The 25,836-nt window shown below is 37.4% G+C and overlaps 2 protein-coding genes across 3 annotated transcripts in view; one reads left to right on the plus strand and one right to left on the minus strand.

Annotated features, from left to right (window-relative positions):
• LOC124644433 (leishmanolysin-like peptidase) overlaps window positions 1-25,836 on the plus strand; it is a 97,620-nt gene that overhangs the window by 36,930 nt on the left and 34,854 nt on the right. For both annotated transcript variants that reach the window (XM_047183772.1, XM_047183773.1), the window contains exons 2-4: window positions 22,577-22,677; window positions 24,699-24,729; window positions 25,030-25,112. In XM_047183772.1, coding sequence (XP_047039728.1) covers window positions 22,577-22,677; window positions 24,699-24,729; window positions 25,030-25,112 — 215 coding nt within the window. The remainder of the gene's footprint in view (window positions 1-22,576; window positions 22,678-24,698; window positions 24,730-25,029; window positions 25,113-25,836) is intronic.
• On the minus strand, window positions 14,141-15,611 carry LOC124644434 (GATA zinc finger domain-containing protein 14-like). The gene has a single exon (XM_047183774.1). The coding sequence runs from the start codon at window positions 15,533-15,535 to the stop codon at window positions 14,141-14,143; it is 1,395 nt and encodes a 464-aa protein (XP_047039730.1). The 5' UTR covers window positions 15,536-15,611.

A 25,836-nucleotide genomic window follows, 5' to 3' on the forward strand; every position in this document is an offset into this window, starting at 1 on the left:
AATAAATAAATAAAAAAAAAAAAAAAAAGATCCCGACGAATTGAGAACCTCCTCCTTTTTGGGAAGTCGGTTAAATCGGTGAACATACATAAAAAATAAAAAAAAAAAAAAAAAAAAAAAGATCCCGACGAATTGAGAACCTCCTCCTTTTTGGGAAGTCGGTTAAAAAGAAACATTTTTAAGCTGTTGCATAGCTTCTATCGCAGGCCTTGAGCGCGGGGACCAAATCCAGAAATTCCGTAACGAAAAAACCTCACGCTCCCCACTCCGACGGGCACGGAGGTGTGGCTTGAAGGCCGTGCATCGTCTAACGTTCGTGTCAGTTCGGCAGTCTTCGACACGGCGCTGTGTGTCGTGCGATTAGACGTATTGTACGACTTTACGGAACTCGCCCGAATCGAGACGAGCTGCTCCGAAATCGGACGAATACATAATCAGCTGTTTGTGAGAAACTATATAGGTGTATAAGTATTTTTTTGATTTTGATTTTGATCAATGATATTATGATTCATAATTAATAATTATAATTGCATAAGTTGATACAGAATGCTATGCAATAGCTTTACCGCGGCAGTCCCCGAGTGCCACACGTATTTTTTTATTTGACCCTCATAATCATCATCAGCCTATCGCAGTCCACTGCTGGATATAGGCCTCTCCAAGTGCACGCCACTGAGATCGATTTTCGGCTGCTCGGATTTGACCCTAAGGGTCAATTCCCACTGAAAGAGCAGCGGCCGGCAGCGGCCGTAAGAGCACGGAAAATGTAAGAGCGCGGCGCGGTGCGGCGCCGCGCGGCCCGCCGCGCTCGCGCTCAATCCCTTGCAATTACGGCCGCTGCCGGCCGCTGCCGGCCGCTGTTCTTTCAGTGGGAATTGACCCTAAAGGCTGAGAAACCACTGAACCGATTTCAAAATTCTTTCACTATTAGAAAACTACATTATCTGCGAGTAACATAGACTATATTTATAGGCTACTTTTTTAAACAATCCATGAAAAAATACAGCTAAAAATCAATGTTAACAAGTACTTCATTAATTAAACCGTTATTTAAAAAGAAAGTCCATCAAGATTGTTTACCTTTAGTTAAGAGCCTACTTTTTTTTAAAGACGTCAAAAATCATCAAATGTCTCCCGCTGTGGGTAAGCAGCGGTGAGGGAGTGTCAGACTCTTACTGACTAAACGCCGTCGTGTTCCGTCGCAGGCCTTTTATGTACCAGGGCCGCGGTAACTCGCGCGAACAATCCCGCGGAGTTAAATGCTTACTCAAATGCAGTATAGTTTGGGTAAACGTAAAAGTGAACTTCTAAAGGTCATTGACACTTTTCACGGTCCGTTTTACGCACTCACCGCAATGACGTTCAACCGTTGCAATTACGATCTCACTGTTGGTTTAGTATTCAATTTCGGTACTTTATTATTTCAAATCTACTTCGTTAATTGACCTAGCAATATTGTATTAGTAATAGATTATTATTGAAACGGTACTCTGATGTGAAAATGCACAAAGGGAATAAAAAATAATTAACTTGGCTTGGCTAGTGTTTCTACAAGTCGTTTTTCTTTTACCATTTGGCATATAAGTATACTTTTTCAAACAAAAAAAGAATTGAAGACGGAGATATGATCCAACAAAAATCCGAATTGTGAACCTCTTCCTTTTTGGGCAGTTGTTTAAAAACATACTTCACTGTCCGACTGTCCGTCCGTCCGTCCGTCTGTCACCAGGCTAGGCAGGCAGGTGATAAGATGATGTGTAATTGCCTCCCATAAAACAAATATGATTTTTGGCTGTTTATATTGGCTTTATGCAATAGGGTTTATTATAAGGAAAGTGGTGATCTTCAGTCAAATTTCAAAATGGCGGGAACTCCACGGCGGCCATTTTTCCGTCATTGAATTTTATCGTAAACCCGTGGTCACACCGTGACGAGCCGTGTCCAATGTTCTTGAACATTCATGGTCAAAGCCGTGAAATGAAGCTGTCAGTTGGTTGCTTAGCAACGGTCTTTCGCCTCGGTGGTGGATCATCTCTGTGTAGCAATTTTCCTTTTGATTTATACTGCGTTTTCAATAACTGATCTTTCTATTGTTTTGCGATTAGAGATTTAACTTTGTCATTAAATAAATAAATAAATAGTTTATTACTTAACTTTGTACAATTTGTTTACAATACTTTTACTTAATTCTACGTAAGTGCTGATGTATGATTAGCTTCATATAAATTACGTCAAACAATGTCTAATCGCAAAAGTTTTTAATCCTGAATCAAAGGACAATGGGCAGATTGGTATACCCCACCAATAGCAATGTCATATATATCATTGGATAGGCCTTTTTATGTAGAACAATATTTACTATGACAGCTTTGCTGAAATGTTTGTCCGTTCTGAGATATAGATCAAAAACTGTGCAAAAGTTAGAACTAAGTAATCTATTGATAACTCAAGTTTTTAAAGGAAAATCTAAGAACTACTAAGTGTAAGTCTTGTATATGAAAGAAAATCAGATTACAGTATTGATTAGCATCAGTTTTAAGATTGTTTGTTATCTATATCTCAGAACGGACAAACAATAGAACAAAGCTGTCATAGTAAATGTTGTTCCAGTTAAAAAGACCTATCCAATGATATGTATGACTTTCCTATTGGTGCGGTTTCTCACTACGCCCAACATCCAGTTGGTACAATAAAAGGTTGAAATGCTACATAATAGTAACAATTATGGATCCTAACGGGCACAGTAGTACTTACAAGACTTAAAGTTATTAGTACTTAGATTTTCCTTTAAAAACTTGAGGTATCAATAGATTACTTAGTTCTAACTTTAGCACAGTTTTTGATCTATATCTCAGAACGGACAAACATTTCAGCAAAGCTGTCATAGTAAATCTTGTCCTACATAAAAAGGCCTATCCAATGATATATATGACATTCCTATTGGTGGGGTATACCAGGTCCCATATATTTGTGCCCATTGTCCTTTATATGTGTCTGTGGACTATTGTAAAATAATCGACAGCATAAAAGTCTCAGAACTGAAGAGTGAGAAAACTCTCAGAACAACATACTTTGAAAATTGAAAAAAAAAAAAACTTTTTTACAAAAAAATTAAACCGACTTCCCAAAACACTAAAAAGCAAAAAAAAACTATTTTTAGGTGCATCGGCCTAGAAGTCGGTGTCTAATGGATGTTACTAAGTTAATTTTGCCACCGACTTCTAGGCCGATGCACCTAAAAATAGTTTTTTTTTGCTTTTTAGTGTTTTGGGAAGTCGGTTTAATTTTTTTGTAAAAAAGTTTTTTATTTAAAGCTTTTCAGTGATACGAATAGTTGTCACTATCCATACAAGTGAGAAGTTCTCATCAATACAAAGAATATAAGTCCAAATACGAGGTATTTTACATATTCAGTTGTCGAGTTCCCTCGACTTACTTTCTCTGGTCTCCATCATCAGGTCAGCTCCAAACCTTCACTGTTGCAAAGGTCTTGTCAATACAAATAATTTAAGCCCAAACACGAGGTAGTTTACATATTCAGTTGTCGAGTTCCCTCGACCCTCTCTGGTCTCCATCATCAGGTCAGCTCCAAATCTTCACAGTTGAATAGTGCTTTTAGGCGTACACCTGAGTGTCAAGTTTTTACCCTATGTATGCCTACAACTTTCGAAGGTTGCCCTCGATTTCTCAGGGTTTCCATCATCAGATCCTGACCTGATGACTATGGGACCACCTCGGGAGTATATCCTATCAAACAAAAAAAGAATCATCAAAATCGATTAATAACTGGCGGAGTAATCGCGTAACAAACATACAAAAAAAAAAAAAAAAAAAAAAAAAATACGGTCGAATTGAGAACCTCCTTTTTTGAAGTCGGTTAAAAACAATTGAAACTATCGGCAGACTAACGGCCGTTCCCAATATTGTATCTATCTTCCAGACGACGTGACTATAATAGGCCCCGGATTTTGTGAGGCCGAAGCCAACACGCTGAAGCCCTTTTGAGACAACTTTAATGAAATGGTGACTTAAAACCGACGATTAACCCTGTATACACTATAGAAATGAACACAAGGACAATCCCCGGTTCTGTGCTAAACTATTGCTAACTATGGAGGAAAACTAGTGCAAGGTGTGGGAGTTCTAATGAAAAGCTATGTTATTTGCGAGTCTCATAGGCTATATTTTATCCTGGTACTGAACCTAGCCGCATTGAGCAAGCGTGGTGATTAATGCTCAATCCTTCTCCGTGTGAGAGGAGGCCGCAGCCCAGCAGTGGGACAATAAAAAGGCTGTAACAGTAACTGGACCTAGTCCCTTCGAGAAATGAGCTTAACCGATAGAAACATCTAGTAGAATATACACAATAATTAATATCTAAGATAGTGCATCTAACAATGCAGTTGCAACATTGAGCTTATTGGCAATAAAGTGCAATTGTAACAATAAGTGGCATGTGGACAGCAATATTTCTTTATTAGCTGTGAAATATATCATTGTAGGGTATGACTGTTATGATGTATTTGTTGCAATCAGTAGGTACTTATACATATGTGTACCAATCATCCAGTCATCATCATCATCATCATCATCTCAGCCGGCGGACGTCCACTGCTGAACATAGGCCTCCCTCTTAGATCTCCACAGATACCTGTCGGAGGCGACCTGCATCCAGCGTCTTCCGGCGACCTTTATAAAGTCGTCTGTCCACCTTGTTGGTGGACGTCCTATCATCCAGTACTTAGGTGTATACGTTCGGACTGCAAGACAATAAAGGGTTGGTCAATAAGGTTTGAAGTCAGAAAGAGTCTGACTCTCCCTCATTTTACACCCACAGCGAGAGGAACTTGATGATTTCCCTTCCCTTCTATATCATACCGAGCTAGAGTTTCTCAGAAATTACATAAGCGGTTCCGATTGTCATTTGTACGCTCTTTGATGTTAGATTGGGGTTAAAAATCTGATTAAGTGTCTGCTTAGAAATGGCGAGTTTCCACCATATAGCCATTTTTTCTTTGCGAACAAGAAACGTGTACATTTTACTTTTACTGCTTGCTAGCGAGTAGACCTGATTTATTCGGCAAGTTTTCAATGGAGATCAGTCACCAATCGCAATTGGGGAACTTCCTTCTAACCTTAAGATCCTATAAACACGATTATTCAGTCTGTTTCTGTCTTTTCAGTTTTTTTTAACAACTACTTCATATTCAAACTTATTAATGTCTGCTAGCAGCTTAGACTTTTGAGAGGCTTTTTAACACCTATTTTAAATAAACAAACTTCTATATTTCTGCCAGTAGCCTCTCATAGCATTATCAACACCGGTATAAAATTTCCCGTGGCATCAATGACAGGTCAACGGTCCAATTAAAGGTACGTTTCCGAAGCGAGCTGTTGAATGCATCTGCCGACCGCACGTACCGCAATTGCACTACTGGTTTGTATGTATTTATTCGTGCAATCGCTACATTAGAGGAAGTTTGAAAGTAGCATCAGTTAAAGAAAAGATGAGAGGTAACAGGTTGTCATAGTATGGGCATGTAATGAGGAGAGATGACACGAATGCGGCAAAGTGTGTGCTAAGTATGAATGTAGGTGGGTGGAGAGGGAGAGTAAGACCTACGAAAAGATGAATGCCTGAAAGTTGACATGAATAAGAAGGGAGTTAGTGTCAGTATGACGAGGGACAGGAAGAAATGGAAAAGACCAGTTGAAGAGCTTGTGGACTGTAGGATAGTAGGCGTGTGTGTTTCCGACGTGTAGGGTTGCTGGCGGGGATGCTTTCGACGAGGGTGCTGGTCCTTTATTTCCTTTCTTCTTGAGGGTGCCGCTGGATCCGTGGCGAAAGACATTGCGCCGACCTAAAATTGGCAACATTGCAGGAAGAAGAAGACTCGTGCGGTCAATAAAGTGCGTGCGATCGCCAATTAACTTCTAAAACGTAACTTAAACTTACTGTACGTGACCCGATCTCACGATCTTACAGTCGTGTACAATACTCGGTACTTAACAATATATTGAACGAAATGTATATCATTATGTTGGTTTATTCAGTCATGATTCACCCTTGAGTTTAATCAATAAAATGCGATAACTGCTTTATTCGGTTGAGGCAACCTAAATCGTAAATTCAATCAAAGTTGTTGTCTGATACAGAAAAAATACCTAATCGTTGTTATGTGTTACTGCCATTCATCTTTATACTGATTTATGAGCAAAAATAAACTATCTATCGGCCGAAAAAATCTTTGTAGTTTGTACTTTGTCGCTGTTTTGGTTCTCGCTAAACTTTTAGTCGTCGTGGAACTTTCAGTCGCAGAAACCATTTTTAGGGTTCCATACACAAAGGGTAAAACCTATTAAAACTGTCTGCCACCAGGCTTTATCTTATAAACCATATTGCCTTACCTATGTCATGTTGTGTTCACATCATTTGTTGGAGATCCTAAATAAAGTCAATAAATAAATGATTGCTAGTGAGCTACACAGATGACGTATTCAAATACTAAAAACCGTAATAATACAACAACAAACGTGATTTTTGCACGAGGCCCAGTTAGGTATCATCAAACGGATAGCTTATTGAATGGCGTAGAGTCGTAATAAACGTAAATTCCAGTCATACATTTACATACATTAATTTTATTAGGTTACAGGTGTAACTAGTAGGAAGGAAATGCTTGGTTAATTGTAGGTCATCATCATCCTCCTGCCCTTATCCCAATTTTATTTGGGGTCGGCGCAGCATGTTTTCTTCTTCCATACTCTTCTATCTGCCGTCATCTCACAAGTAACATTCTTTCTTACCATATCTACTTTCACACAATCCATCCATCGTTTCTTTGGTCATCCTCTTCCACTATATCCGTCCACGTTCATACTCATCACCTTCCTCACAACATGACTCTCATTCCTCTTTAATTTTAGGTAGTTCCTTAATTTTAGGTTTTTTTTTTTTTTTTTTACATGTTAATAATTTTTATTTACAAATAACTTTTTACAATAACTTAATAATTTTAGGTTAATTGTAGGTAGTTCTCAGAAAAAAAAATACGTGTGGCACTCGGGGACTGCCGCGGTAAAGCTATTGCATAGCATTCTGTATCAACTTATGCAATTATAACTATTTATTTTTTATTTTATTCATACAGTATTTCTTTTTCTTTGATATTAATTCAAGTTACACTTTTTGAGCGTATATCCTTTTTGAGTTCCGTAAAGTCGTACAATACCTACGTCTAATCGCACGACACACAGCGCCGTGTCGAAGACTGCCGAACTGACACGACCGTTAGACGATGCACGGCCTTCAAGCCACACCTCCGTGCCCGTCGGAGTGGGGAGCGTGAGGTTTTTTCGTTACGGAATTTCTGGATTTGGTCCCCGCGCTCAAGGCCTGCGATAGAAGCTATGCAATAGCTTAAAAGGCAAATGTTTACATAAACGATAAGTACTATTATAATAATACTTATATTATTTACTTCGTTTAAGTAGGCATTTAACTTAAGGTAAACAATCTTGATAAGACCATTTGTTTAAAAACTCAATCCCTACTAATATTATAAATGCGAAAGTAACTCTGTCTGTCTATCTGCAAGCTTTCACGTCTAAACCACTGAACTGATTTTAATAAAATTTGGTACAGAGATAGAGTTGACCTTGAGAAAGAACATAGGATAGTTTTGAAGAGTTCTCTCGGTAACGCGATATAACCGAACACTGAGCGGGCGAAGCCGCGGGCGAAGCCGCGGGCGAAAGCTAGTTATTTTATAAAACAAAACGCCTGAAATAAACATTAAAACATTGTCTAATCTAATCTAAACTTCTCGTGACCAAAAGGCTGGCTATCACCTCGGACAAAGAATCAGCATGGCGATCCAACGAGGTAATGCTGCCAGCCTCTTGGGCACGCTCCCAGTAGACAGCGATGGGGACGAATTTTTGATGCCTTTTAGTTTGAGGTTTGTTTAATAGAATTGTTTTTAAATATGATTAAAAACATCTTATATATCTAGTATTTGAAAAAAAATATAATTTAAATATCCGGCCAACATTAAATATAATTATTTTAATTAAACTTCTAACGTATACGCAGAAACACATTTCATTCTCATAACACAGGGAAATATTCTCATAATGTGAATATAACTGAGCGATCTATTATGGGGAATCGCTCTATGCCACCATTAATGAGAAAAATAGCTCTTATATAACATGTACTACTGCTAAGGCCTATTATATAACGTACAAGGAAAGTTCACATCAGAGGCAATGGTAGCAGATTAGAGTTTTAGGGTTCCGCACCAAAAGGCTTAAAACGGTAGCCCCCGCAAACTGTAGACTAAACTATCGGTCGATAGTTGACTAAACAAGTTGGTTCAATGCTATTAATTTAATCGTGAATCTAATCAAAATTTTTAAGTCGGTCTGATACCGGTCGGATGTCTGATCGTTATAACGTGAGCTCGTCTTGTATAATATGAGCTCGGTCTAACTATCAGGCGACTAAAAGTTTGCAGTTTTCGAGCCTGCGGGGTTCTTGCTCAGACGCCGTTGTATATCTAACTGTATCAAATTATAAACACTATTTTACGCCGAAACAACCAATAGTACATTTTTACAAAACAAGAGCGTGTGCAAAATTTCATTTTAATGGAAGGCCGGGAAGTGGGTCAAATTAAGTTTTTCTTACATACAATAGTTACAAATGAAGCTAATAGCGTATAAGCGTATTAAAAACAGACATGACTTTAAAAGTCGTGTTTTGCTTGATATTGGAGGTACGGAACCCTCTGCAAGTGAATCCGACTCGTACTTAGCTAGTTTTTTTTACCAAGTTATGTAGGCATTCTAAGTATTCCGCGTTTGTGGAATGTAGGTGCTCGATAGATAAGTTCCTTATGAAGTGAATGCGTTCTAACCGACTGCCGAGAAAGGGTATGTCATGCGTACATTGTATATAGGTATGTATGGATATCATCATCTTCCGCCTTTTCCCAACTATATTGGGTCGGCTTCCAGTCTAACCGTACGCAGCTGAGTACCAGTGTTTTACAAAGAGCGACTGCCTATCTGACCGCCTCATGTATATGTGGTCTAAATTATCTCGTATCTCTTCGAAACAGTGTTAAAAGTGATCCGAGGATAGCTCGTAATGTCAAGTTCCTATCTCCGATAGGCAAAAGAAAAAATAGATAGAATATTGGGAACGGCTGTTAAGCAGCCTTTATTACAATGAGAGAGTACAAAGTAGACGGTCGATAGTTTGTTTGGGCTCATAAATCAATATAAAGATAAATGGCAGTAGGCACATTACAAAGATCAGGTATTAAACTGGTATCAGACCGACTGAAAACTTTGATTGGAATAAGATTTTCTGCCAAAAAATGTTTGTCAACTGTCAGCCGTCTGTTTAGTCGGCAGGCTCCTCTAAAAACGATAGTCATTTCTTTAAATATGTAGCTTCAAACTTATTGTATAACCAAAAGTAAATAATTATAATGACATTTGCTTTCAAAATGCATCTGATTAAAGATGAAATCCATAGATCAGAGAGAAAGTCTTTTTTTTTTTCACCGCTGGCCGAATAAGCTTGACCTTTGCCACGCCGGAGTTAAAAATATCACCGCCGATAGTGTCGTGAATATTAATTTATTATCGATTGATTATGTAAGGTGACAATCGATTTTCCTTTGGTTATGGTGCGTATGTTTTATTGCTAGGTTATTTTATATGCGCATTATATAATTTAACGTTTTTTTTACTGGCTGTTGCAAACGCGGCTGCTGTGCACGAGATCTCAGATTCAATTCTTGGGTCGGGCTGAAATCGCTTTGTGGGTTTTAGAAACTTTCAGCCAACTTGCAGCTCGGTGCCTGAAAGTTGGTGATTCATACACCCGTGCATAGGAAAGCACGTTAATTTCAGTCCTGCGCCTGACCTCTCTCCGGTGGTGTCGGATTGTCGTCCCATCGCGCTATGAGAGTGAAGGAATAGTGAGTGCACCGCAGTCCAAGCAAATGCTTGTGCACTATAATATGTCCTGCGCAGCTGACTGGTCTCCTTATATGAGAACAGCCGCCGATTTGAAAGATTTTTGGATAAGTGTTCAAAAAAACATGTTTTTGATCCGTGAAATTAATTATATTACGTTAATGAAGAACCATGAAGGTGAAGCCTGGCTATGAATACTATTGAACCGAACTTAAATTCATTTTAATGCTTATTCGTTGCGATCGTGACATATAGCTTGTTTAAGCTGAAATAATGCTGTGGGTAAAGAACCAACCTCTTGAGTATTAGGGCGGCTGGTTCGATTCCAGGTCAGGCACTTACCAATGCAACTTTTCTAAGTTTCTATGTACCTCTGCTTTCTAAGTATATCTTGGAGACCAATGACTGTGTTTCGGATGACACGTTAAACTGTAGGTCCCTGCTGTCATTGAATGTCCTTGGCAGTCGTTACGGGTTGTCAGAAGCCAGTAAGTCTGACACCAGTCTAACCAAGGGGTATTGGGTTGCCCGGGTAACTGGGTTGAGGAAGTTAGATAGGCAGTCGCTCCTTGTAAAGCACTGGTTGTTGGGAAAAGGCTCGGGAGATGATGGTGAAGTAGAGTACCTGGGGAACCCGATACCCCTTTGTAAGACTGTTACCATTACAGCCTTTTTATCGTCCCACTGCTGGGCACAGGCCTCCTCTCACACGGAGAAGGATTGAGCATTAATGAAATAGTTTGTAAGACTGGTTCAGAATTTATTTTTTCTCTAGAAGTCGTTGTCTGCGGATCTATTAACTGTGTTTATTTTGTCACCGACTTAGTGAAAAGGTGAGTTCTGTTCAAAAAGTAGTTCACTCGGGATTCGTTCGGAAATCTGGGAATCTAGCCATTAACAAAATTCTATTCTAGACTTTAACAAAAGGTTATCATTGTTGAATAGGTCAACTGTAGGTCATAGACACACCCATTGAACAATGAGTCTATGGTTTAAATAGGGCTATAGCAACTACACAGCAGTTCTAAAGCTGGCTTTCTATAACCTATCTATGGATTGAAATTTGACATAGCTTACATGTCAAACTCGATTTTTAATCGCAAATCAATGAATAGATAAGTTGTAGAATTCAACTTATTAAATTATAGCCAAGTTTTCTGAAGTAACGTGAAAATGTTTTGGTGGATTTAACTTTATTTATTTATTTATTTATTTAACACTTTTGTACACATAGAACACAAACAATAATAAATAATAGGAAAAAATTGTACAAGGGCACAGCTTATCTCTATTAACTTTCTTCTAAGACGTAAAATTAGTCTGTTATCTGAAAGTAGTTTACATAAATACTTAGAGATATTACAAAGCAGCGTGGTGGCCTAGTGGGTAAAGAACCAACCTTTCGATTACGAGGGTGTGGGTTCGATTCCAGGTCAGGCAAGTATAGTTACCGGCACGGATAATGAGCTCTCGGCGGAAGAGTGGGGATCGCTTTGCGCAATGTACACTTAAGGCAATAAACCAATAAATCACTTCTGCGCAGGTGAAGGTCAGGGCTCAATATCCTTGCCGATGATTATACCAATGCAACATTTCTAAGTTTGTATGTACTTTCTAAGTAATCTTAGACACCAATGGCTGTTAAAAAAGGTGAAGAAAAACGTCTTGAGGAATCATGGACTATAAAGTCTGAAATCATCAACCCGCATTGAGCAAGCGTGGTGATTAATGCTCAATCCTTCTCCGTGTGAGAGGAGGCCGCAGCCCAGCAGTGGGACAATAAAAAGGCTGTAACACTAACAGTATTACAAAGCGGAAGAATTTGTTTGTTTGAATGCGTTAATCTCAGTCAGTATTGAATAACGCATTTACTTTTTATTCGGTGCGCAGAGTAGTTACCACGGGACGCCAGTGAAACTGCGGGAAAACAGCTAGTCACTACATAATATATAACTAAGTCGCTGTTTCTGTCCCCGTGTCCCTGTGTACGCTTAAATCTTCAAAAAGACGCAACCAATTTTCATGCCGTATTTATTAACAGATAGAGTGATTAAAGAGGAAACTTTATATGTATAATAACATACATTAAATAGTGGGGCAATACTGTTATCCTTTGCGAAGCCGGAGCGGGTCGCTAGTCTATTATACAGGAATGAATTTTAATCAGTGCAAAAAAAAAATGGTGGTCCAGAATCATTAACAGAGCATATCTGCATCATCAGTAAAAAAAAAAAAAAACATTTTTTTAAGCTATTGCATAGCTTCTATCGCAGGCCTTGAGCGCGGGGACCAAATCCAGAAATTCCGTAACGAAAAAACCTCACGCTCCCCACTCCGACGGGCACGGAGGTGTGGCTTGAAGGCCGTGCATCGTCTAACGTTCGTGTCAGTTCGGCAGTCTTCGACACGGCGCTGTGTGTCGTGCGATTAGACGTATTGTACGACTTTACGAAAACTGCTCCGAAATCGGACGAATACATAATCAGGTGTTTGTGAGAAACTATATAGGTGTAAAAGTATTTATCTACAACAGTGAACGGCTGTACTTGCAAAATAAAAATAAAAAAATAATTATAATTGCATAAGTTGATACAGAATGCTATGCAATAGCTTTACCGCGGCAGTCCCCGTGTGCCATACGTATTTTTTTATCCGCTCTAAAATCTGCAAACTATATTACGCGCTTGGAGCAGCGCTCGCGTCAGTAAACCGGTTTCGGTCACCGTGCCTACTTGACGACTGTGACCGCACAATCGGTTACAAAATAAACATATTTCGCTATCAATAACTATTCTTTTTTGTACTAAAACACGATAAAATAAAAATATACGTATCTATTAAACTTATTTAACTATACGTTGACAAAGTTTTTGCACTGAATAAAATGTATTCCTGTATGAAACCAACATGTACTTGTAAAAATATACGTATGCATATATATAAGTATGGAGTCGCGCCATAACGCCAACTTCGAGGCGTTCGTGGTGCGAGTGCCGACGTGTTTCCTGCACCTCGTGTTGGACGAAAACTTCTGGCCACAGGACGTGGTGTTCCGTCGCTTCCGCGGACAAGTGCCACAGGACCGCACAGTGACATAGTGCATAAGTGAAGTGCTACTAACATAGTTTTAAGTTTTTATTTACTAACAATTTTGTATATCATATTATGTATGCTAGTTTTAAGGTATTTATCTATGGGCCTTTTGATGCCTGAGAATAAAGATGATTTGATTTGATATATACTTAATACCAAAGCCACAAAAATTGTGTAACCTTATAAATATTTTAATGTAGTTCGTTTGATGCTGTGTTTTTATGTTTTCGCCAATGTTGTGTTTATTTAGGTAATTGAAAACGTGGCTTGGTTTCAGTATAAAGGTTTTTCTTCCTTATTTTGAAAAGATTCTTTTGCAAATGTAAATATTAAGCCTGTGTGCAGACTGCAGAATATTTAGTCGGCCCTTGGAGGGATTTCTTTTCCAATCAAAGTTTTTAGTCGGTCTCATTGTCTTCCAAGCCTTTCTCCCAACTATGTTGGGGTCGGCTTCCAGTCTAACCGGATGTAGCTGAGTACCAGTGCTTTACAAGGAGCGACTGCCCTATCTGACCTACTAAGCCCAGTTACCTGGGCAACCCAATACTCCTTGGTTAGACTGGTGTCTATGATAAACACCAGAGATTTTGTAGATTTTGTTTGTTTGTACCTTAAAGGCTCCGATATTACTGAACCGATTTCAAAAAATATTTCGCAGCTACAGCTATTTCCTAGTAACTCTTACAGCCAGTTTCTTCATCAAAAGTAAAAGCCAAAGTAAAAGTCAAAGTAATGTCTAAAGTAAAAGTAACGGTCAAATTCATTTTTTCTATTAGTTTTGCTGTCACTTTAGCCTTGAAAAAACGAATTTGACCGTTACTTTTACTTTAGACATTACTTTGATTTTTACTTTTGATGAAGAAACTGGCCGTTAGACGCCAATCGCTGATAAAAAGGTGAAGGAAAACATCTTGAGGAAACCTGGACTTATAAAGTCCGAAATCACAAACCCGCATTGAGCAAGCATGGTGATTAACGCTCAATCCTTTTCCGTGTGAGAGGAGGCCGTAGCCCAGCAGTGGGACGATAAAAAAGGCTGTAACATTGTAAATATTTAATTATTTTCTAAATCCCCTCTAACGTTTTTCAAATAGTTCTCCCGTTTCAAATTGGCGATTTTCAAAATCCTTTTCACTTGCGGGTCGTTTTTCAGCGCGCTCCTAATTTTAGTCTCGTCAAAAAGAGTCAGGACAGTCGACGGCCTTTTAGTTGTCGTTAATTTTGTCGAAACAGTCGTGGTTTCGAAAGTAAATTCTGTATAACTACACATTTTCTTCATCTCCTGTTTTGTAGCAATCATTTTTAGCATTTCATCAAACTCTGATAAAGTTTTCTCCTTTACCGCTTTGCTCTTTCTTAAGTCTCTTATGATATTCGCTTGCTTATGAAGCAAATTGATTATCTGTGATTTTTCAGCGTCCGTTGGGTAGTTTTTGGGGTCCATATCAGTTTGTGTTTCTTCGCCCTCCGTGTAATAATCATCAGTATGACCTCCTGTATACCTAGGTCTTATTTTATTGATGATATTATTCTTAGTTTTATATCTATTTGAATCTTGGTATTCATCAGGCTTATACCGTTTGTCAGCATTAAAATCAAACTCTGGTAACGTAAAATGCGTTTTGCGTCTAACCATTTTGAAATCATCGAAACTTTTTTTGACTAAAGCATTGTTCATTCTCGTCTGTATCTGTGGGATTACGTTTCCACTATGGTTTTCTTCATTACCTGTATTTATAAGTTGGTTTCTTATACTTCCGTCTTCAGCATTCATGATTATAAATTTAAAAGCTTTCGATTTGAGGCCGTTTGAATCATTCAGGCTAGGATTTAAATTTTTAAGCGTATCAAAATTAGAGGCAAGATTATTTGTCTCAGTTTTATTAATATTTGTATTTTCTATATCTGTTTTCTCATCTGGATGGTTTCTTTTCATATCTTTATGAATATTATCATTCTTTATATCATCAAAATTATAGCCATGTTGATTTCTATGGCTTTGGATATCCGTGTCGAGAGTTTTTTGTTGACTAAGTATTTCATAGTTTTTGACATTCGTCCTCATATTTTGAATAATTTCTGAAAGATGTTCATAAAATTTATCAGGTTTCTTTTCCTTTAACTGAGTTGAATGTTCTTTCGTTCGTTTCTTATTGTCAGTAAAGATATTCTTATTTATTTTACTTTGAATGACATTAATTTCTTTTGGATTAGGATTATTGTTTTTAACGGTAATATTTTCCAAATTATCGTCCTTTGTATCAATTTTCTTATGAATTGTGCTGTTTCCTGCTATAACTTTTTCTTTTAGCCTTAATATAGGTTCAACTTTTTTATTTTTCAATTCAAATTGTTTTATTAAATCGTCTGTAGCTATATGTTTACCAGGCATTTGAATAATTTTTGGAATGCTACTCAAATTTTGGTTCTCAGCAGTATTCCTTCGCATATCATTTTTATTGATTATCCTTATGATTCTCGGAATACCAGATAAATAGTATCTGTCAACATAATTCGTTGGTTCTTTTGCCTTGTATGTCCTTGTAACTTCATTTATTTTGGATATAATTTCCTGGTATCTACTACGTCTCTCCCAATTAATTTTAGGTGTAGTTTTAAATTGAATTTCAAGGTTTTCTGTCGGAAATTTAAAACCTCTATGGCAACTGCAGCAGAGATCTGAAAATAAAGGGGAAATTATTTTTTAGTTTCGTAGAAATGTAATTTTGAGTTTTTGGTGGTATTAAAACTTTTTTAGTGTGGAGGGAGTTTTGGGATTCCGTTAAGTCTATGTTTTTGAATTGATGGTTTAATAAATCCTTGATCATATACAGAGTGTGTCGTACTCGTACCTAATCACATGTTGAATTCCAATCTCTAATCGAAGAAAAATGGATGGATCGGTTGTTGCAATCCGCAGTTAATCTGCAGTGTGCTGATTTTAACATTACTTAACTTTTTACAGTTGAATAACCTGCGTTTGCATATTTTTAGCATCTTCCAGCCTGAGTTAGGACATTTATGTTTATTTTTAAAAACCAGTTCCGTGCAGACATAAAGGCTAACGTTTTGTTTTGTTTGAAGATCTTGGAGGTAAGATTCCACCGGTGTGCGGCACTGTGACGCACACAATATCTTCTGGGGCTCGATTCTCCTAAGGTTACTTAAAACAACTTTCCTAAATTTGTATGTACTTTCTAAGTATCTTAGGCACCAATGACTGTTTCAGATGGCACGTTAAACTGTAGGTCCCGGCTGACATTGAACATCTTTGACAGTCGTTACGGGTAGTCAGAAACCAGTGAGTCTGACACCAGTCAACCCAGTTGTGCGGGTAACTGGGTTGAGGAGGTCAGTCGCTCCTTGTAAAGTAGTGGTACTCAGCTACATCCGGTTAGACTGGAAGCCGACCCCAACATAGTTGGGAAAAAGGCTCGGAAGATGATGCTTTTTATAAGTTTTTAAGATCCTGAATAATTTTGGTAGAATCCCGCCATTATAATGTAACTTGGTACATGCATATTTGTTTATATTTTTAAACCAGTTCCGTGCAGATTAAATCAAAACTAACGTTTCACTTAAAGAGGTTTTTTTGTAAAAGTAACGGTTGTCAGTTGTTTAGGCCATACGTTGACCTTTTGGGGTGAGATGACAGAGTACAATGGCTTGCTTATATGGATAAATCTACAGAAGTTAACATTTTAAAGCTGAAGAGTTATCTTGGCGTTAGAACACGCGATCTAAGTCTAACCAAACCAAAAGGGGTATTGGGTTGCCCAGGTAACTGGGTTGAGGGGGTCAGATAGGGCAGTCGCTCCTTGTAAAGCACTGGTACTCAGCTACATTCGATTAGACTGGAAGCCGATCCCAACATAGTTGGGAAAAAGGCTCGGAGGATGATAACAATACTTCCTACTAAGTTGGTGACACAACGTTATAAATGTCACGATGAATTGACACTTCACGAAAACTAAAAATAATATATTAAAATATTATGTTAAAAAATATTTACATATTTCAATATAACTTACGAAACAGCATATAAAAACACACACAAATGTGAATGGAATACATGACGGAATTGTAATTGAAAACAGGCTGAGAATATAAAGTAAAGATTTATGAGTGAATTATATCGCTGTGTACATGTTTTTATTTGATTTTATTATTTTTGTAGCGACATCCATAATAGTCTTTAGTCAGAAATGTCAAGGATTGTGGATTAAAATGTTTCGAAATAATAGTAAAAACAAATAAAAATTACCTTTTGAGGGTGGAGTATAATCCGGGGCTGCGGGATTGTTCGCGCGAGTTATCGCGGCGCTGGTACATAAAAGGCCTACGACGGAACACGACGGTTTTTAGTCAGTAAGAGTCTGACACTCCCTCACCGCTGCTAAACCACAGCGTGAGGGGTCATTTGATGATTAATGAGGTCGTTAAAAAAAACCGACACCACTTCCACATTTTTTGGTACTTCTACTTGACATTTAATCTGCTACTAAATTGAAAAAAAAAACACAATCAAATATACAAAAACAATTGTGTAATAACATACATGAAAATTAATCATGAAAATCGGCTCACAAATTGAAAACATGAGGTTAACATACACAATGGATAAAATTACAATAGGGTACCGTATGAAAGAGTTTAAATAGGAATTAAAATAAGCCTCAAGCCTTCCTTGATAAATGGACTATCTTCTTCTTCCTCCTGCCCTGTTCCCAACTTTATTTGGGGTCGGCGCAATATGTCTTCCTCTTCCATTTCCCCCTGTCACTCGTCATACTGACACTCACTCCCTTCCTATTCATGTCATCTTTCAGGCAATCCATCCATCTTTTCTTAGGTCTTCCTCTTCCTCTCCATCCATCTACATTCATACTTAGCACACACTTTGTTGCATGCGTATCATCCCTCTTCATAAATGGACTATCTAACACTGATATAGAAGTATTTTTCAAATCGAACCAGTAGTTCCTGAGTTTAGCGTCTTCAATGAATCAAGCAAACTCTTCAGCTTTATAATAATAATATGGACTGGATAACTACAACCAGACTAGTCTAACCAAGGGGTATTGGGTTGCACAGGTAACTGGGTTGAGGGGGTCAGATAGGGCAGTCGCTCCTTGTAAAGCGCTGGTACTCAGCTGAATCCGGTTAGACTGGAAGTCGACCCCAACATAGTTGGGAAAAGGCTCGGGAGATGATGATGAACTACAACATAAAATATATCAACGGACATATGTTATAGTTTTCTATTTTGTTTGATGTATCAATCTGCTAAAGGTCATATCACACAAAAATACCAGTAGGCGTTTATATATCCAATAGCTATGTTTAGAATCCTTTGTAACCCAATCAGATTCGCACTTACCCATTTTTTTCAAGCACTTTATTAAAATATTATAAAATACCTAGTGAATTGAAAACAAATTACTTTTCATACCATTTTTGGTCTAAAAAATAAGGGGATAAGTCATGGAGAACAAAATGAATAGCGGAGATGTCATAACGCAAAATCTCCTAAGAAAGTAGCGCGACAACATGCGTGTGCGAGGGGGTTGAGGAACGTTACTAGCTCCGACCTTACACGCCATCTACGATAACCGCCCATTTTCAAAATAAAATCACCAATCAATCAAGACAAATCTTTAACAGATTTCACAAGGAACCTGAACGCCTCGTTAGTTTTAGTAAATGATCACAACTACTGTAAGTTACTTGACCTACAAGAAGGCGCCTGACCTACCTTCCTTATGGTACCTCCGCTATATTTCCTTCCTCTATGGGATGAGTATAAATAAGGCCTTACATAGCCCGGGGCTATTTTCGTTAACAATGAGAGCAAAAACAAAATTGCTTTTTTTATTTGTTTTTTTCCTGGAATCGATGGTTGTGTGCGTTGTTTTCCATTATTAAAATATTGTTGATTTAGGCTGGTAACACAAGTTTTTCCCAACACAACAAGGGTTGCCCGGGTATGGCATGGGTATGGTCTGACCGTATTTCAGTGCAATTGACAGTCTTGTGAAAATTGACAGCTGTCAATTGCATAAAACACCTTCATAACTGTGTTGAAGTCAGATAGGTAGTCGCTCCATGTGGAACACTGGTACTCAGCTGCATCTCGTTAGACTGAAAGCCGAAAGTTTATATTAGGTAAGGCATATTACCCCAGAGGGGCCCAGCAGGGCCAAGGCCTGCCGGGGCTGCGGGATTGTTCGAAAGAGTTACCGCGGCCCTGGTACATAAAACGCCTACGACGGAACACGACGGTTTTTAGTCAGTAAGAGTCTGATACTCCCTCACCGCTGCTAACCCACAGCGGGAGGGGTCATTGGATGATTTTTGACGTCGTTAAAAAAATATAAAATAGATAAGGCATATTCCCGCTAAAAGAATTTGACATTTGATCTCATACACTATAACGACTAATATGAAGATGTAATAGATATGCATACGAACTAAATTGGTATTAATTAACACATTAGGTAATGAAGATGGATTATTATTACGTCTGCATTCTGCATTCATTAAGAATTCAAACTCAATTGTATGAAGTTTACAAGTCGTGCTGGCCTTGTTGGTAGAGAACCAACCTCTTGTATCACTGTGGGTTCGAGTCTAGGTCTGGCAAGTACCAATGAAACTTTTCTTAGTTTGTATTGTATTATGTCTTATACTTCGGCCGTTCAGAGAATGCGTTCCTGACACCTATCAGTTAGTCACGACTAGTGATGGGCACAACATAACACTGAGTTCGTTACCGTTCCTTCAAAATGAACCGCCGCATTATTTTAAGATTATTTTCGTTTTAAATTGGCGGAATCATTTGTTTTATATTTTAGTTATTTAAGTGGAAACCAAAAAAAGGTAATATTCATATAATAAAATTGTTTTATTTATTCTTTGTTACAAGTACATTGAATTGAATGTGCGAACAGAATATTAATCAGACTCCGATTTGCTTGAGGAGGTGGTGTCTTCATCATCATCTTCGCCTACATGTATATTATTATCAATAACAGAATCAATCCTGATATCTCGGTCTAACAAAAGCCGGGTAATCAAATAAAAACAGATCGAAAACACTTGAAAAACGTGGTCTATGCGCACGAAACGACAACGGACGACTGTTTTAGCGTCACAAAATGGCGGCCCATAACGCCATTTGGGGTTACCATTTTTAATCTAAGTATAAAAATGCGGTTTGGTCATAGTTTTATTTTTATATTTCATAAACGTTATAATTAAGTCTTATAGTCCATTATTTTCCAATTCTTAAAAAGAAAATCAAAACGTATTATTTTATATTATAACTGTATAAGAACAGATTACGATACTTGCCTGTTATTTTTAGCACAGCACTACAAAATATAAACCGCTGACATAACCTTGTAATAGCGCAGTATAGATTTAGAAAAATATTGTTTACCAAGTTATTTGACACTCAGTTTGGCACAAAATTATAACATTCATTGATTATTGATATAATAATGTTGTTTTAATGCTCCTCAATTGTTAAAACGGTAAACAACCAGCAAAAATATTTTTATCGTAACTGCAACGCCATTGCAAAGTTACGTCGTCAGTTCAATCGCGACGTGTCAGGAACGCATTCTCTGAATGGCCGAACTATAGTATTTTTTATTTATTTACAAATTTTTGTACACACACATAATAAAGAAAGATGACAGGTATGTATGTACTTCCTAAGGATATCTTGGACACCTGTGACCATGCTTCGGAGAGCATAATAAACAGATAGCTCCCGGCTGTTATTGAAAATTTTTGACAGCCGTTACGGGAAGCCAGAAAGTCTGACAACCAGTCTTGTAAAGGGTCTCGGGTTGTCCGGGTAACTGGGTTGAGGAGGCCAGATAGGCAGTCGCTTCTTGTGGCACACTGGTACTCAGCTGCATCTGGTGAAACTGGTAGCCGACACGTACACAACGTAGTTGGAAAAGGCTAGGCAGATGATGCTGTATTGTTTAAGAATTTAAACTCAATTAGAATAAAGTTTTTGTTTTCAGCTATTTCCTAGTAATTGTTGAGCAAAAAAATAAAACTCCTCGTTTTTTGAAGTTGGTTAAAAAACAGGGAAATTAATTAAAAACTTAGCACAAGGCTAGTCACTTTTATGAGGATTATCGGCCACGGCAGGCGTTCACATATAAGGAAATTGCGCAGGACATGTTATAGTGCACGAGCATTTGCTTGGACTGCGGTGCACTCACTATTCCTTCACTCTGACAGCGCGATGGGACGACAATCCGACAACACCGGAGCGAGATCAGACGTAGGACTGACATATACGTGCTCTCCGATGCACGGGTGTATCACCACCAACTTCCAGACTCCGGGCTGCTTTATGAAAGTTTGTTGAACCCCCAAAGTGATTTTCGCCCGGCTCAGGAATTAAACGCGAGACCCCGGTACATAAAAGGCCTACGACGGAACACGACGGTTTTTAGTCAGTAAGAGTCTGACACTCCCTCACCGCTGCTAACCCACAGCGGGAGGGGTCATTTGATGATTTTGGCTCCCATACAACAAACGTCATTTTTGCTCGATATTGATAACGGCAACCGGTACTTAGATGTTTGAAATATCACAGAATATGGAATGTATTATAATTATGGAACGTTTTATAAATATTAGAACCCTTTGTGCGAGAGTCCGACTCACACTTGGCCGGTTTTTTGTAAATCGGTTAAAAACATAGTTAAAACAGGGAAATTCATTGAAAACTTAATGCAAGGCTGTCTGACTTGCAATACGGAAGACTTACTTACTGGGCAGATTTATATCTCGGTCAAGGTTTCAACCGTAAGTAAACCATCAAGGTACCTATAGGTAATATGTGACGACGATGTTTCTTTCTTTGGTAACCTCCGTTATTTAATATTTATTTACATAATGAACTAAATCTATACACTTAAACAAGAAACTTCTTACTTAACTTACATACTTTACTTAGGTAAAGGTAATAGAGAGAGTCTTAGATTTGATGACTTTACTGATATATTAAGCAAGCTCACCTTCGTCTCTTTCTTTCTTAAATGATTTGGTGTACTACTCAAGTTGAATCTCGGGCAGTCTTTAACCGACCTCCTAAAGAAGAAGGACCTTTAGCAAGCCATCAAGGTGTATGTGACGATTTTGCGGATATAGTGAGCATTTCTTGGTATCTTTCTTTCTTTAATTATTTGATGCCTTTATTAACAAGTTTGCTTCGGAGTTTGTTGCACCACTTCTTCTTCCCAGGAAAAATACATAGGAAGTGGTGAAGGGTGAGCGTTTTGGGGGCTGTCTTTTGTAAATTCCTGACGTTCAAAAAGTGCTGTCTTGCAGCCAAGTTTGAATAAATGATTTTTGATTTTGTGTCAAAATTATGGCATTTTTTTTTATTAGAAACGTAGTAGCTGAAACATATTTTTTTTTATTATTATATCTACTAATGTTTTGTGTTTATTTGTTACAGGTAGTCCGAGGGGTTCACATAGAGCCTGCACATATAGTCAAGAAAAGAAGCATAGACCAGCCATTAAGAATTAGTATATTTTATGACCATTCCGTCTATAGGTAAGAAACTAAATATGTAAAACTAAAATTCACCTTATTTTATTTCGTGTTTTTAATTTATAAATCAATTGATATACTGTACACACTATACATATATACAAACTTAAACTACTTATCTTTCTACAAAACTAAAAATAAAATACTATATACAAAATGTATATAAACATAAAACATAATATAAAAGAGCATCGATCAGGCGTCGAAGTATTCCTCCGCATCACTGTCAAACTAAAATTTATATCTCTACTAATATTATAAATGCGAAAGTAACTCTGTCTGTCTTTTGGTACAGAGATATAATTGACCTTGAGAAAGAACAGAGGATGGTTTTTATCCCGGACTTTTGAAGAGTTCTCTTGCAAACGCTATATAACCGAACTTGACGCGGGCGAAGCCGCGGGCGGAAGCTAGTAAAATTATAATCCAAAATGCTGATGATTTTCAAAGGTCACATATACACTCAAACACACACTCACTCGCAGACTCAGGTTTACATAAACGCTTTATAAAATTACAAGCCGAATTTCCGCGGTTTCACTCGCGTCCTGAGGGAGCTACTGCTCGTACCGGGATAAAATATAGCCTATGTTACTCGGGAAGAGTGAGACTTCCAACAGTGAAATAATTTTCCTAATCGGTTCAGAAGTTCCGGAGCCTTAGTACAAACAATAAATTGGTTCCTCTTTATAATATTAATATACAGGGTGTGTCGTTCACAATCACATTAAATCCTAGCGCATATACTTTATGATATTCTATGGCGAATTGTTGTATCGAATGTTTTGATCTGAGTGCCTAGTGTGAGTTTTGCAAGTAATTTTTTTCGATGCGAAGATTATCATACCATTGAATCACGTAGCACTTATCGTAGAATTGTTTATTTAATAATGACTGTCATCGGTACTTGGTCGTATAGCACTCCAGCTCTCTTTTGCGAGTGTAAGCATTATTAACCGGCAAAATAAATGACCATTGTAATATCTAAATCATGTGACGTAGCATACGACTCTTTATTTCAATAGACTTATAATTACGTATCGAGTTGCGAACGCACACAAAACTCGGAATCAGAGTGCAGTTGACAACTGTCAGTTTTCAAGGGAGAATTTCAGTTGTTTGTAATGACTGAATTTTATATGGTGTTCTAATTTTCGCACATTTTTTCATTTAATGTGATTGTGAGCGACACTCCCGATATAGACAACTTATTAATTGACCTTTCGTATCTGAATACCAAATTAAGACATGTTATAAATCCAATCACATACATTTGTTTACTACATCTAGCCAGACGAAACATTTGCATATTTCCTACACTAGCAGAATACTTGATATTTGACATTTATTTGTATTCATACGATAAAGTTAGAATAATATATTAATTATCCTGTTTGTATGAGAAAATGTAAACGTACCTACGTTTCCATTTGTCTGCGTCTTATGTATACCAAAATAAGAAAGAGGAAACAATTTGTGTTTGTTTGTGCAGTGGCGGCGTAGCATCGGGTGGCACCCGGGGCCGACTACTTATTGAGCACCCCCCACCTCCCCAAAAAAACGACAGAATATAATCACGTAGTAAAAAAAATCCTACAGTGAGCCCAAAAATTTTCGAGAGTTAGGACACAAAAGAACCCAAAAAAAAAAAAAAAACGTTAAATTCAACAACACAAAAGTACCCAAACAAGTTTGAGAAAAGCACTGTACAGTGAAGAAGTCGCGAGCGCGAAATTTTTGAGTTTTGGAACGCAAAAAGATATCTAAAGAAACGAGAAAAAACTATTGTAGAGAGAAATCTTCATTGTTGGAAAGCTTCTCTGTTCCCGAGTAACATAGGCTATATTTTATCCCGGTATGGGCAGTTGTTTCCACGGGACACGATTGAAACCGCGGGGAAACGGCTAGTGTATTTCTAAGTAGACATCGACATAAATAGATCTTTAATCAACGATATTTTGGACTTTGATTAAATAATATCAAAGTATTTGGGGTATGTCTTAATTGTTTTTTTTTCTTTCTAGGTTAGAACCAGAGAAGTTTGACATGATAAATGTAAGTTATAACTTTTCAACCACCATTTTTTCGTCTTGCTGCTCGTTTTTATGAGATATCGATTTAAAATGTAGTTTTTCCTTTAAAATTAAATCAATATAGTGTAGAGTGTGTTATTTTATTTATCTTTATTAACTTTATTTATCTGCTCTCTGAATTATTTCTGACAAGACAAATGATTTAGTTTTTAGCGCAAGTTTTACAAAACTGTTTTGAAAATATTTGTAAAGTCTACTTTATTTTTCATGTATTTTCTCTTTACATAAGTTTATGGAAATAAAAGTTATTTTTTTCATTCAGAATACAATACTGCCGGAAGCAGTGAAGTTTTGGGAACAAGCTTTAAAAGTCAGAAAAACTGGTGGCCCCATCAGATTAAATAGGTAAGGTTTTACTTTCAAGCTAATATAATAAAGGTGTCCTTATATATATACATCTTCTTCCTCCTGCCCTGTTCCCAATTTTATTTGGGGTCGGCGCAATATGTCATCCTCTTCCATTTTCCCCTGTCACTCGTCATACTGACACTCACTCCCTTCCTATTCATACTTAGCTGAAACTTTGTTGCATGCGTATCATCCCTCCTCATTACATGCCCATACCATGACAATCTTCTACTTCTCATCTTTTCTGTAACTTAGATGAGATACATAAATATGTCTAATTTCATGCAGGATTGATTTTTTAATGGCTTTAAAATTTCTCTCTAGTTAACGGAATACATGCAACCTTTCTTGTAAAAACAATCGACTAAGTTAACTATGATATTATGATTTTAGGGATTCTGCGGATATTTATTTATTTATTTATTTAGGCGCACCAACAACTTATTCACAAATACTTTCACATATATAAGTTTACAATTGTAATAAGTCCTGCGTAAATATGTTAATTACAGGTGCGCACAACGTTCAAATTAAAAATGACTTAAATTAAACTAAACCAAACTATGCATAACAAAAATAATAATAAAAAAAAAAGAAGAAGAATCGATAGAGGCAAATGACAAGGTACTATTCAAATTGGTCAATTTTGTGCAAAATTTAATTTATATGAGGCATTTACATTGCGCTTAAATTTATTATAGGGATCATGGAAAATGTCAAA

The sequence above is a fragment of the Helicoverpa zea genome, chromosome 30 (genome assembly GCF_022581195.2).
Source record: "Helicoverpa zea isolate HzStark_Cry1AcR chromosome 30, ilHelZeax1.1, whole genome shotgun sequence".
NCBI classification, from domain to species: domain Eukaryota; kingdom Metazoa; phylum Arthropoda; class Insecta; order Lepidoptera; family Noctuidae; genus Helicoverpa; species Helicoverpa zea.

Excerpts from the sequence above, each read along its gene's own strand:
- LOC124644434 (XM_047183774.1), bottom strand. The coding sequence starts at position 15,535 with ATGCGAAGGAATACTGCTGAGAACCAAAATTTGAGTAGCATTCCAAAA.